Raw genomic sequence first — 13,852 nt, 5'->3', positions numbered from 1 at the left:
CTAATGTAACTAATATGCATGAAAAATCAGATTTAGTTTAGGGAATAACCCAGAGTAGAAAAAAATCAAGTCAGATTTAGTTTATAACTAATATAACTAATATGCATGAGAAATAGATTTAGCTCAGGGAATAGCACCATGTAGAAAAAAATGGTTAAACGGAGGCCTATCGGAAAAGATAATGATGCAAATGGTTAAACACTCCCAAATACTCTCAGAAATCTACAAATAAAAAAATTGCCAAGGCCAAGTCATTCGTAGTCCTTCAGCAACATCAAAGTTATCTACTCGTTGGTTTAGCGTCTGCTGTTTAAAGTGACGATCACACAGCTGCGTGTGAAACGATAATTCGCTTTGCATGTGACGAACGCACAGCTGCGTGTGTCGTTGTTTCCTGACCTTTGCGAGCAGAAAAGGAGAGGCCGGGCGTTTTGATCTCTTCTTATACAACGGCGGAAGGCATGTCTAGTTCACCCAGGAGAGAGGAAGATGGCGAACGCGGGGAGGGAGGGAGGGGGAGAGAGAGAGACAGCTCAGATGGCTGTAGGAGCATCGGAAGTAGAGATTTTGAAGCCCCGTTGCGACAAACGAGAGTACAGGAGGATCGTCCTCCCAAATTCTCTGGAGGCACTCATAATCAGCGATCCTGAAACTGATAAGGCGGCCGCTTCGATGAATGTCTCAGTTGGCTCCTTTAGCGATCCTGATGGTCTCGAGGGTTTGGCTCATTTTCTCGGTAAGGGTTTGATGAATTATCTTTCTCTTTGAAAGTATCCCTAAATTTCTTCAGGCACATCAATATGTCGATATCAACGATCCGGCAGGCAGGTTTTGGTTGAAGTCTGCTGCGATTTTAATTTATCAAACTAGTGAAATACTGAATTCAGACTGAGAGACATATAAAATATAAATATAGGAGCCACAATTTACCGAAAAATCATGTGAAAGGTCTTATATACTATAAGTCTATCTAACCTCCATCCAGGTGATATATATGACGAATTATTTCAACCACAGGCTTTTCTTCTTTTGATGTTACATTTTGAGATCTTATCCATGTTCCTCTTCCGACAAAAATATCTTAGTCAAACAAAGTAGTAATTGCTTGGGTGTTAGTAGATTCAAACATTGAAAAAGATGAACTAGTTCATTAGTTCTTCCAGATACAAATTAATTTAGAATAACATATTCCTCATTGTATACTATAATGTAAATTGTAAGATAGGAGATCTCTCACAACAGAAGTATGGTGCCGGCCTGCTGGACCAAAAGAGTATTTTGCCATAAACATATGAGATTAATTAGGAAATCTTCTTAGGGCTTTAGACAAACTTAATTGAAAAATATTTTGTTGGAATTTGTTATATTACCATTCGGTGTGCGTGACCTCACTGCAAAGCTCTAGAGCAGGAGACTTAGTAAGTGATTACTTTAGAAAAAAAGTTAACTGTCAGAAGAAAAAGTCTTCTTGGTATTGCAAAAAAAATTTTATTGGATATGAGATCATTGTAACTTTGTGTAGATTGTGTTTGACTCAAATAGTCAGCGAAGACTAGTATTCTTGTTTGTCATTTTTGAACTATAAACATTCTATTTTGATTACAATTTTTCCTTGACTCAAGTAGTTAGTTAAGAGTATTCAAGTATTCTTGTTTGTCATTTTTGAACTATAATCGTTCTATTTTGATTACAATTTTTCCGTCCAAAATCGTCACTGATTTTGTGTTCTTGTTTTTTTAATAGAGCACATGCTTTTTTATGCTAGCAAGAAGTATCCAGTTGAAGATAGTTATTCAAAATTTATCACTGAGGTAATTGATATTGCCTTTGTTATTTGCCATTTACTTCAATATGACTTTTTTATGCTTATATTTTCTCTACTACTCTCTTAGTAAGTTTTATTTTTCTAACCCACCCTTAAATATTTTGTTTCAGATTGCGAACTCAATCATTCTCTCTCCTTTTGACTAATAACTAACCTTTGTTTTTTTTATTATTTCCATAGTTCTTTGTTTTCCTAAAACATTTCTAAATTTTTTTGTCATTTTGATAAAAAAGATTCCAATTTAGAATTATAAGTAATGCATGCTTCAGCATTTAAGTCTATAGATTTTTGGTTCAAATCTTGCAAGCACTTGAAGGGGAGCCTTGGTACAATGATAAAGTTGTTGCCATGTGATCTTGAGGTCCTGAGTTCGAGTCGCAGAAATAGTCTCTTGCAAAAATACAAGGTGATGCGGTGATATGATGAGGGGCACACCCCACTGCCACGGTGGAGGTCAAAGTCAAGACGGTCAACGGGTGGATGGTGTTTGCTGGTTGGGCAAATCATACTCCGACGAGGATTAAGCACCGACCCACTGTCTTTGACACAGGGAGTAATCAAATCGACGCTCAAGGGACGCACAGAAGCCGAGCTGAGCGGCTCTTCTGCTCGGCCTAGCAGCAGACTCGACATCAGCCGAGCACGCGGACAGTGAACTTCCCGCCGAGCGGCTATCCCGCTCGACCCAGCAATAGAGCATATGGACAGTGCACTTCCGGCCAAGCGGTTATCCCGCTCGACCCGACAACGGACAATACTTGGACAGTGGACTTTCGGCCAAACGGCTATCCCGCTCGGCGTGACAGCAGACAGTACATGGATAGCAGAATTCCGGTCGAGTGGCTATTTCGCTCGGCCAAGCAACATACACAACAGAATATCTTTTGACATCCTTTTGGGAGCTAGTGCCGCTGACAGGCGGCATGGTCAGACAGAGGATCGTACGACGGAAACTTCCACTGTCACTTCAGAGATATCTTCGGCCCGTTAAGGCATTATGTTAGGGACACTTTACTTACACGCCATTTTAGGGAAGACTTTGAGATGCGTGCTCGTCTTGGGAAGCGTGCACGCATGCTTTCGGAGCTCTATATAAAGGGGGTCCAAGCATTGGCAGACGTATGCGTTGCATGCGATATTTATTGTTGCGCTATAGTTCTCATTGCTTCTTCTTCTTCTTGCTTCGCCGGAGACTGACTTGAGCGTCGGAGGGCTATCGCCAGGGACCCTTCCCTGGCTCGACACTAACGCTGCTTGTGTTGTAGGTCGGAGCGAAGTTCACCAGAGGTTAATAGGAGCGCCACATCTCCAGCATCCATCTCATCGACTTTCGGACAGGATTATATTTGGCGCCGTTTGTGGGAATGTCACCTGAATCCGACTGAGAAGATGGATGATGCTGGACGACTAACCACCGTGACGCTCACTCAGGAGGAGTTGGAGATGCTCGTGCAAGCACGAGCAGTGAAAATGATCGAGCAACAACAACAACAGGCGCTAGCCGATCGGCTAGCGCCGCACCCTACAACATCGGCGACCAACAGGCGAGCGGGGCAAAAAGACCGAGCGGAGCAACTCTCCGTATGGGGGCAGAACCGAAGGCCTACCGACACCTAGGGGGAAGAGAACCCGCGCCAGTTCCTTTCCATCGAGCTCTGTTCTAAACCCCCTCAGAGATAGCCCAAGCGCATCAGGAGCGAGGATCGTCTTCAGACGATGCTTCCGTTCGGGACGCACGGAAAGGAAAAGCGCCCCGAAGCAACACGTCTTCCGAACGGATCAACAGACAATTCTCAGAGGAGATCTTACAAGACTCTCTGCCCTGACACTACATTTCGTTGGCGATTGAGACGTACAATGGGTCGACCGATCCCGATGATCATCTGGATCGGTTCGACAACGAAGCTACGCTGCACCAGTACACGAGCGGAGTGAAGTGCAGAGTCTTCCACACGACTCTCTCCGGATCGACGCAATGCTGATTCAGAAGGTTGTCGGACGGCTCGATACGAAGCTTCAAGGATTTCTGAGCCGCATTCCAGCATCACTTCGCTAGTAGCCGACGCTACCAGAAGATAAGCGTCAGCCTCTTCGCCCTGAAGCAAGGGCCCAAGGAAGTGCTCCGAGCGTACATTCAGCGCTTCAATCAAGTGATCATGGACATCCCCTCGGTCTCGTCTGAGACCATGACGAATGCCTTCACCCAGGGGCTTGCCGAGGGAGATTTCTTCCGGTCACCCAGGGACTTCAACCACATGCTCAAGAAGGCTTGCCGAGGGAGATTTCTTCCGGTCACCCAGGGACTTCAACCACATGCTCAAGAAGGCCAACGAGTATATCAATGTGGAAGAAGCTCAGGCAACCTGAAGGTGCCGACTGAGAATACGGCACCGACCGAGCGCCGACCGGCAAACAGCCATCTACCGCCCAAGGGGCCGAGGGCTGAAGGAGCACGGCTGCACCAGGAGACCATGACATATGTCATAGCATGTGGCGTCCGATCGGCCTAAGGCATTGAAGGGCAAGGTATGGACACCTATGCTTTGTTCATTCCACCAGTCGGCGACGCACAACATGTGGGACTGCTGGGGACTGACACCAATTGTCAGCTGACCGACTCCAAGAGGATACCGCCGCCAATCACCTTCGCCCGATCGATGACCACGACGTAGATCCGCTGAGCGTCGGGACGACAGAAGGTCACCCGAACGCCATCACCATCATCAACATTAGCGGAGGGAAGACACCGATCCGTCTCGAGCCCCAGCCGAGCGAGATAGACCATCCGCTCGGGAAGAAGAAAATAGGAATAATGCTTCCCGAGGAGAGATAGGCATGATAACCGGTGGACCGACCGACGACGACTCCAACTGAGCCAGGAAGTCATACGCTCGGCCGTTAGAGATCCATGTTGTGAGGTGCAGCAAGGAGAAGGCCGAAAGGCCTCAGATCAGCTTCGGCCCTAGCGATCTGGAGGGTGTAGAGATCCCTCATGATGACGTTTTGACCATCCGAGCGGTGATCGCCAACTACACCATTCATCGGACCTTCGTTGACACGGGGAGTTCAGTGAACATTATTTTCAAGAAGGCGTTCGATCAACTGTAGATTGATCGAAGCGAGCTGCTGCCCATGGCGACCCCGCTTTACGGATTCACAGACAACGAAGTTTTGCCGATCGGCTAAGCAAGGTTGGCCATCTCGCTGGGAGAAGAGCCGTTGAGGAGGACCCGGACCACCAACTTTATAGTGGTGGACGCGTCATCGGCCTACAACGTCATTTTGGACCGACCGACCCTCAACGAGTTCCGGGCGGTAGTGTCAACTTACTGCCAGAAAATAAAGTTCCCAGTGGACGATCAGGTGGGCGAGGTGAGGGGCGACCAACTGGCTGCTCGGCGCTGCTATGTGGAGATAGTTAAGACTGAGGCCAAAGTTGCTCGGAAGACTCCACGACTAGAGGTAAATGCTATCACCGAAAAACCTCCCACTTTGGTATATGAAGAGAAGGAGGAGATCTAGATCCACCCAAGCCAGTCGGAAGCCACGACCTCCATCGCCACCGACCTGGAGGAGGAGAAGAAGGCTGAGATTATCGCTCGTCTCAAACAAAATCACGATGTGTTCGTCTGGTCGACGCATGAGCTGCCCGATATCTCCCGAGTGTGGCTCAACATGAGCTTCATGTCCGATCGGACACTCGACCGGTCAAGCAAAGGAAAAGGAATTTTAGCGCGGAGCAGAACGTGATCATCCGGGAGGAGATAGAGAAGCTATTGGAGGCCGGCCATATCAGGAAAGTCCAATTCCCAAGCTGGCTAGCTAATATTGTGCTAGTTTCCAAACCGAGTAACAAATGGCGGGCCTGCATCGACTTCCGCGATTTAAACAAAGCATGCCCGAAGGACTTCTATCCGCTGCCTAGGATAAACCAAATGGTGGACTCGACGACGGGCTGTGAGTTGATCTGTATGCTTGATGCATATCAAGGCTACCACTAAGTGCGGCTCGCCCGGGAAGACCAAGAGAAGGTCAGCTTCATTACGGTCGATGGGACATATTGTTACAACGTTATGTCGTTCGGACAGAAGAATGCTGGAGCCACCTACCAAAGGTTGATGAACAAAGTGTTCTGACGGTAGATCGACCGTAATATAGAGGTATACGTCGACAATATACTGATTAAATCCCTCCGAGCTGTTGACCTATGCGTAGATATCGACGAGACTTGTCGGACGCTGAGGACATATGGAATAAAGATGAACTTGAGCAAGTATCTATTCGGCGAAGAGTAGCCGCTTCCTGGGCTACATTGTCACCGAGCAGGGCATCGAAGCCAACTCGAGTAAGGTCCAAGCTTTGCAGAACATGTCTTCGCCTCGGAATCTGAGGGAAGCTCAGAGATTGACTGGTCGGATCACGGCGCTATCCTGGTTTATATCCAAGTCGTCCGATCGGAGCCTGTCGTTCTTCAAGGTGTTGCGCCAAGCAACGAAATTCCAATGGGACGCTGACTGCGACCGGACGCTGGAGGAGCTGAAGGAGTATCTGAACTCCCTGCTTGTATTAGCCAAGCCGGTTATGGGTGAGTCGCTATGGATCTACTTGTCGTCCAATGAGCATGCAGTCGGGTCGACTCTAGTTAGGCAGAACGATCAAGAGCAGCAGCCTGTATATTTTTTGAGACACATATTAAAAGATGTTGAGTCCCGCTACATTAGTACTCGCCGCGCGGAGGCTTCACCCGTACTTCCTGGCACACTCAATAATTGTGATGACTAACAGCGCTTTGGGAAGAGTCCTTAATTCGGAGGCGTCCGGGCGGCTGATTAAGTGGACGACAGAACTTATTGAGTTCGACATTCAGTATCAACCCCGAGCGGCGATCAAAGCTCAAGTCTTGACAGATTTCGTTATAAAAGTCCAGAGTGACGAGCCGACAGCAACATGGAAGATATATTTGGATGACTTGTGCACTCGGCAAGGCAGCAGGATTGACATATTGCGTATCTCACCGCGGGAGGACCGGATGCAACTGTCTGTTCGACTGGACTACCGAACCACTAATAACGAAGCAGAGTATGAGGCGCTGATAGTCGGTTTACAGGCAGCTCGACACGTAAGAGTAGTTAAAGTCCTCATCCACTCGGACTCCCAGCTCGCCGCCCAGCAGCTATCTGGGACCTTCGAGATAAGCAACACATGGCTAAGGCTCTATGCAGAGGCTTTTGAGAAACTGAAAGTCAACTTCCAGGAGGTCGTTATACAGAAGATCCCCCGATAGGAGAACCAGGTGGCAGATGAGTTAGCGAAGCTAGCCAGTTCGTTAACGTCGATCGTCATAGGTCAGCCGATCGAGCAAGTCTCACTTGTGGCATACATCGATCGGATGGAGGGAATAACCTTCTCGAACGACTGGAGGATGACCCTCACAGAGTTCTTGTGGTCTGGAGCTGCGCCCGCCGATCCGGAAGAAGCTCTCTTGCTGAAGAAGAGGGTCGGGCGGTTCACCTTGATCGGGGATCAGCTCTACAAGAGAGTCTTCTCCAGACCCCTCCTCAAGTGCGTCGGATCGGAAGATGTCGACTACATCCCGAAGGAGGTGCACCAAGGCTCTTGTGGAGGTCACCCGAGTGGCCAAGCGCTAGCCCGTAAGATACTCATGGCCGGATATTTTTGGCCGACCCTCCAGGAGGATGCCGCTCGGACGGTGGCCACCTGCTTATCCTGCCAGAAGTATCACAATCTGTCGCACCGATCGACCGAAGAAATGAAGGCGTCCACGGTATCATGCCCGTTCGACCAATGGGCATGGATATCGTTGGACCGTTCCCAATAGCGACCGGTCAGCGGAAGTTTTTGCTCGTTGCAGTCGACTACTTCTCTATGTGGGTGGAAGCTGAGCCGCTTGCAAGAATCATCGAGCAGATGATTACCAAATTTATCTGGCAAAATATTATTTGCCGGTTCGGTGTTCCACACCGACTCGTGTCCGATAATGGAAGACAGTTCGCCGGTTGAGAGCTTAGAGAATGGTGTGATGGCTATGGCTTCCAACAAGCCTTCACCTGAGTGGCCTACCCTCAGGGCAACGGGCAAGCCGAAGTCGCCAATCGGGAGATCCTCAGAGTCTTATGCGCTCGGCTCGACCACATGGGAGGTAGCTCGGTTGATGAGCTCCCCAGTGCGCTGTGGGCTCTCTGGACGACTCCAAAAGAGGCGATCGGCGTAACCCGATTTCATTTTGTGTACGACGATGAAGCAGTGGTCCCCGTAGAAGTCGGAGTGGAGTCCGATCGGGTGTAGCTCTACGACGAAGGGAACGCCGAACGGAGGCATATGAAGCTCGACCTGGTGGGCGAAACACGCGCTAAAGCAGCCGTTCAGCTAACGACGTACTGGCAACGGATGAAGCAAAACTACAATCGAAGAGTAATCCCAAAATCCTTCTAGGTCGGCAATCTCGTCCGGAAGAAAGTGAAGCCAGTCGACGACGTCACCAAGCTCGAGGCCTCATGGGCAGGGTCTTTTAAGGTCGTACAGAAGCTCCGTTCGGGCGCCTACTATCTAGAGGACAAAGAGGGAAGACAGCTTGAGAGGCCATGGAGCGCGAACCATCTTCAACCCTACAGGGCTGGATGAGAGGTGCGTAAGTGAATACTATGTCATGTATTTCTTGTATGTCTCTCGAGCGGAGGGGAAAATTTAAATAAAAAAGCAGAAGCTCCTTGAAGTACATCTTTCTCAAACGGTCGAGCGGCGACCTTAAACGCGAGTATGCACTAAATCGTCGAGCGGAGACGTTAAACTCTCGTCTCCATTAACGGTCGAGCGGCGACCTTAAATCCTTGTCTCCATCGACGGTTGAACGACGACCTTAAACGCGTGTCTAAGATTGATGTCCATATCAAATCATTGAGCGGCGACGTTAAACGTGGGTCTACATCAAATCGTTGAGCGACGACGTTAAACTCTTGTGTTCGTCAGTGGTCGAGTGGTGACCTTAAACGCGTGTCTGCGCCAACGGTCGAGCGACGACCTTAAACCCTTGCCTCCATCAGTGGTCGAGCGGCGACCTTAAACTCGAGTCTTCGTCAAATCGTCGAGCAGGGATGTTAAACTCTTGTCCCCATCAACGGTCGAGCGACGACCTTAAACCCGAGTCTACGACAAATCTTCGAGCGACAACGTTAAATACGAGCCTACAACAAATCGTCGAGCGGCGACGTTATACCCCTACCTCCGCCATCGGTCGATTGACGACCTTAAACACTTGGCTCAGTAAGAGAATAAACAGTGGCTACTCAAAGGCCTAAGTCCGCAAAATACAGTGATCGTTCGACACTGCTCTTCAAAGCGTCCCCAGGACCAATCGGCGGTGCATAGAACTAGTGCGCCACTGAATTCGAAGTGGATCGATCGTCTAGGAGAACTAACTGTGGACGAGCGGAGTTATAGGGCCGCGAGTTCGTTTCAAACTCAAAGGAGTCAAAAAAAACATGCAAGGAAATAAAGTCGTCCGAACGGACGAGCATTCATTAAAACTTGAGGATTACAGATTACAGGGCTCCGCCTCACTCGAGATAGTCCAAGGCGTCGTCGGGCAGCGCGGCTATAAGCTTGTTCCGACTTATGACCTTGCTGGTCAAATCGGCCGGCAGGTGGCCTCCCTCGCGAAGCTGATCGATCGTCTCGTCGATCGCCAAGTCGAATAGTCGGAGGGCCCGGTCGGTGACTTTATCATAGAATGCATCCGAGCGGATGTAGGCTTGCTTCATGGCATCAAAGCTACTCCCCTCGGCATCTTGATAAATCCTTAATGCCGCTCAGGATCCCTCCAGCTCATCCTTGGCAGCGGCTAGCGCAGGCGGAGGGCCGTTTCTTCGGTAGAGCGGGAGCGGCTATTCCGCTCTGCGATCAGGAAGTCTTCAGCCTCCTTCAGCTTCTGGGCGAGAGCCTAGGCCTCCTTATTCTTCTCGTCCAGGTCGGCGATGGCCCGGTTCTTCCTTGTGTTCGCCGACTCGATCTTATTATCGAAAGTGGTTACCTGCTTATTCAGCCGCTCCAGCATGGTGGCCTACCCAGTGCTCTTGGCCTGTTCGGCCTTGAGCAGCTTATCGCTCTTCTCCAGAGTGGTTTGGAGTCTCGCCACCTCGGCGTCTGTCTTTTCCTGAGCGGCGGAGGATTGGCCGCTCGGCGCCTTCAGTTGTTTTACTTCCTCCTCCAAAAACACGAGACTGTGGCATATGGCCAGGCTGTGGACAAGCAAAAAAGAGTTCGTGAGTGCCGATCGGAGGTAAATTATGAATGTACATTAAAGTGCTTACTCCAATGGACATTTGGGTGTGACTGTTCGCGAGGGCGCCCGGAGGCATCATCACCGCACGGGCTCGTCCATCCTCCCAGATCTTGGCAAGCGGGCCCTGGATAATGATCTGATGCTTAGGGCCTCGATTCCCGACACTCGGTTTGTTGTACTCTTCGGTGGGCAAATGGAGGATCGTAGTGATATGACGTTGGCCGCTTGGGGCCGACTGCGCCGAGGTTGCCCGACCTGAGGGGCGAGACATCGTCGCCGGACGGATGCGGGACTTCTAAACTTTTGAGGGCTTCGAAGTCGGGGGCATGAAGGCCACCGACGGCGCGGCGAGAGTCCCTTATGGCAGATCGGCAAGGGACGGTGTCTGATCAGATGACACGGAAGCCGTCGTTTGTTGAACTGGAGTTGGGGTCGAAGTTTCGACCCGCTCGGCCGACTGCGCCCTCGAAGTGGCAGAACGCGATGAAGGTTCGGCTCAACGCCTCTTGCGCCTGTTCAGTGGCATATCGGAGGAGATCGAGCCCGATGGCTCCTCAACGGGAATGATAGGGCGTTGCTTAGCTGGAGGCTGTGAGCCCGGGGCAGCTCCTCCGCTCAATGCATGGCTAGCCTCGCCTTCGCCTATAACAACGGGCGTTTCCTCGCTCTCGCCGAGCGGATCGTCATGTGGGCCGACCGGCTGCAGGCCTTGGTTCGCCAGTTCTTCAATGGCCACCGCATCGATCGTGGCGTCCTTAAGCTTCGCCTTGCCGGTCACACGTGTTTGCATCATGACTTTGGCTACAAGAGAGAAAGAGAAATCAGTTAGCATCAAAGGAAGAATTAAATGAGCTTCGTACCTAGGTTGATCGACAGCCGGGTGCAGATCGGACTCAGGCCGAAGATGTACAGGACACCCGCTAGCAGCAGCCTATGGATATCGTATTTCTGACCGGTCGGCATGGAGGCTGCATGTAGGTAGTCCGATCGGCTCTTGTAGCTCTTCAGAGTAGGCTGAGGCGCCACTTCGAGCTGCCAGCTGGTCGAGAAGTTTGGCCACTCGGGAAGACGCATAAAGAAGAAATACTCTTTCCAGTACTTATTGGAGGTCGACATCTTGTCGAAGAATACCAAACCGACTCGAGACTGGAAGAGGAAGGTCCTCGGATTGGACAGTTTAGGGTAATAAAAATAATGAAAGATCCGGGGGTAAGAGAAATGCCGTGCAGACGGAATAGGATAATGACTTCGCACAGCAGCCGAAAGGAGTTCGGCACAAGCTGAGGAAGGAAAATGTGAAAATATTTACAAACTACTAGAATAAAAGGATGAAGGGGAAACCGCAGGCCGACGATAAATTAGTCTCGGAAGAAACAAAGGCAGCGGTCGGCGGGGAATTGAGCCGATCGGGCGAAGAAGGCAGAATGATCTGATGATCAGAAGGAATTTTAAAAGCATCGCGCAGGCTTTTAGCGTCACCCCCATCAAACCTAGACTCCATGGATGTATACTAGAGTCCAGGGACAAGAGTAAGCGGCTGAGAAGAGCTTGCCATCGCAAAAACAGACGAAAAGGGGAAGAAACGTGATCGAAAAGGAAGAAAAAGGTCGCTGGAATATCGCCGGAACAAAAAGGAATACCGAAAAAAGATCGAAGGTAGAAGCGATGGGGAGAAGGCTTATGGGAGAAGGGTCGTCGGGAAAGCCGAGATCGTTGGAGAGGAAGCATGGAAGATCGCTGGAGAACGAAGGAAATAGGAACTTGAACGCTAGGGAACTCGCATGCGAAGTGTGCGAAGGAAGTGGCGCAGCGGGCTTATAAGGCCTGGGCTGGAGCTGTCCGATTTAGGTCGCGGAAACCCAGGCCAAGATTTCACCGTTGAATTTAAATTGCTAAACGTCACATCACGCCTGTCATGTCAGATGTGCGGCGACAGCGGGCGTGACACGTAGTGCACCACCATGGGTCGATAGTTAATGAAGGCGTGGGAGCGTGCTCAACCTTAATGAGCAGAGAATGCACAATTTCCAAGAAATTTGGGTGACGTCAGCCTGGCTCGCGCTCGCCCTCGCCTGAGACAACTCAAGGAGAATTTTTACAAGTGCAAACCTTCGTCATGCCGATCGGATCGAGGCAACGTACTTATGCTTGAGCGACGAGCTTCAACAGGTCGATTGGCGAGGATCAGACCTATCCCGATTGGAGGCCACACAATGACGAAGGCCAATCGAGACGGAATCTGCTCACACAATTATCCAGTCAGTCGGACTACAACCTCCTTCGACTAGACTTGAAGGGGAGGCTTGTGATGTGGTGATGATGAGGGGCCCCACCCCGCCTAGCAACAGACTCAACATCAGCCGAGCACGCGGACAGTGAACTTCCTGCCGAGCGACTATCCCGCTCGGTCCAGCAATAGAGCATGTGGACAGTGGGCTTCCGGCCGAGCGATTATCCCGCTCGGCCCGACAACGGACAACATTTGGACAGTGGACTTCCGGCTAAGCGGCTATCCCGCTCGGCGTGACAACAGACAACACATGGATAACAGAATTTCGACCGAGCGGCTATTCCGCTCGGCCAAGTAACAGACACAACAGGATATCTTTTAACATCCTTTTGGGAATTAGTGTCGCTGACAGGCGGCATGGTCAAACAAAGGATCGTACGATGGAAGTTTCCATTGTCACTAATGACAGAGATATGCTTGACTTGTTAAGCTTCCGGCCAAATGGCTATCCCGCTCGGCGCAACAGCAGACAACACATGGATAGCAGAATTCTGGCCGAGCGATTATTTCGCTCGGCCAAGCAACAGACACAGCAGGATATCTTTTGACATCCTTTTGGGAGTTAATGCCGCTGACAGACGGCATGGTCAGACAGAGGATCGTACAGCGGAAGTTTCCGCTGTCACTTCAGAGATATGCTCGGCCCGTTAAGGTACTGTGTCAGAGACACTTTATTGACACATCTTTTCAGGGAAGATTTTGAGATGCATGCTCGCCTTGGGAAGCATGTGTTAAGGTACTGTGTCCGGAGCTTTATATAAAGGGGGTCCAAGTATCGACAGATGTATGTGTTACATGTGATATTTACTGTTGCGCTACAGTTCTCGTTGCTTCTTCTTCTTCTTGCTTCGCTGGAGACCGACTTGACCGTCAGAGGGCCATTGTCGAGGACCCCTTCCATGACTCGGCACTGACGCTACTTGTGTTGCAAGTCGGAGTGAAGTCCACCAGAGGTCAACAGGAGCGCCACATCCTCAGCATCCATCTCATCGACTTTCGGACAGGATCACAAGGTAAGACTGCCTACAATAGACCCAATGTGGTCTGATCCTTCCTTGGGACCCGCACTTGCGGGAGCTTTGTGTATTAGGTTGTCCTTCTTGCAAGCACCGAAATAAGCCACAAAATGAGAGAGAATTTAGTGAAGAAAGATCTTTTAATAGGACCTTCCTAATGTCTAGGAAGAGAAAATATAAAACTTTGACGGGGGAAACAAAATACAATACAACTTCATTGTGTTTTAGGAAGAAACAAAATAAAATTCTCATCTTATTCATGTTGACTCCATCTCAACATCAACTCCGACTGCCTCTTAGATGTAAGATGGTTAATGGGTGGAGTTCAACTAATAAAAGGTTTCAACCATAGACAATAATGAGTTTCTCTAAAACAGATTACATACATCTGCAAGAAATAAATTTATATCCTTTTGTGAGTA

The 13,852-nt window shown here is 49.7% G+C and overlaps 1 protein-coding gene across 2 annotated transcripts in view; it reads left to right on the top strand.

Moving 5' to 3' along the window:
- Positions 1-246: 246 nt before the first annotated feature.
- The window catches only part of LOC122010203 (insulin-degrading enzyme-like 1, peroxisomal), an 80,560-nt gene continuing 66,954 nt past the window's right edge, over positions 247-13,852 (top strand). Inside the window, exons 1-2 of one of the 2 annotated variants that reach the window (XM_042566658.1) lie at positions 247-736; positions 1,744-1,811. In XM_042566658.1, coding sequence (XP_042422592.1) covers positions 490-736; positions 1,744-1,811 — 315 coding nt within the window. In that variant the 5' untranslated portion in view covers positions 247-489. The remainder of the gene's footprint in view (positions 737-1,743; positions 1,812-13,852) is intronic. The other variant, XM_042566659.1, reaches the window with a different exon arrangement.

Source organism: Zingiber officinale, chromosome 8A, assembly GCF_018446385.1.
Source record: "Zingiber officinale cultivar Zhangliang chromosome 8A, Zo_v1.1, whole genome shotgun sequence".
In the NCBI taxonomy this organism is placed as follows: Eukaryota; Viridiplantae; Streptophyta; class Magnoliopsida; order Zingiberales; family Zingiberaceae; genus Zingiber; species Zingiber officinale.
Note: the sequence above shows the minus strand (reverse complement) of the source record. Positions and strands in the feature narration are given on the sequence as shown.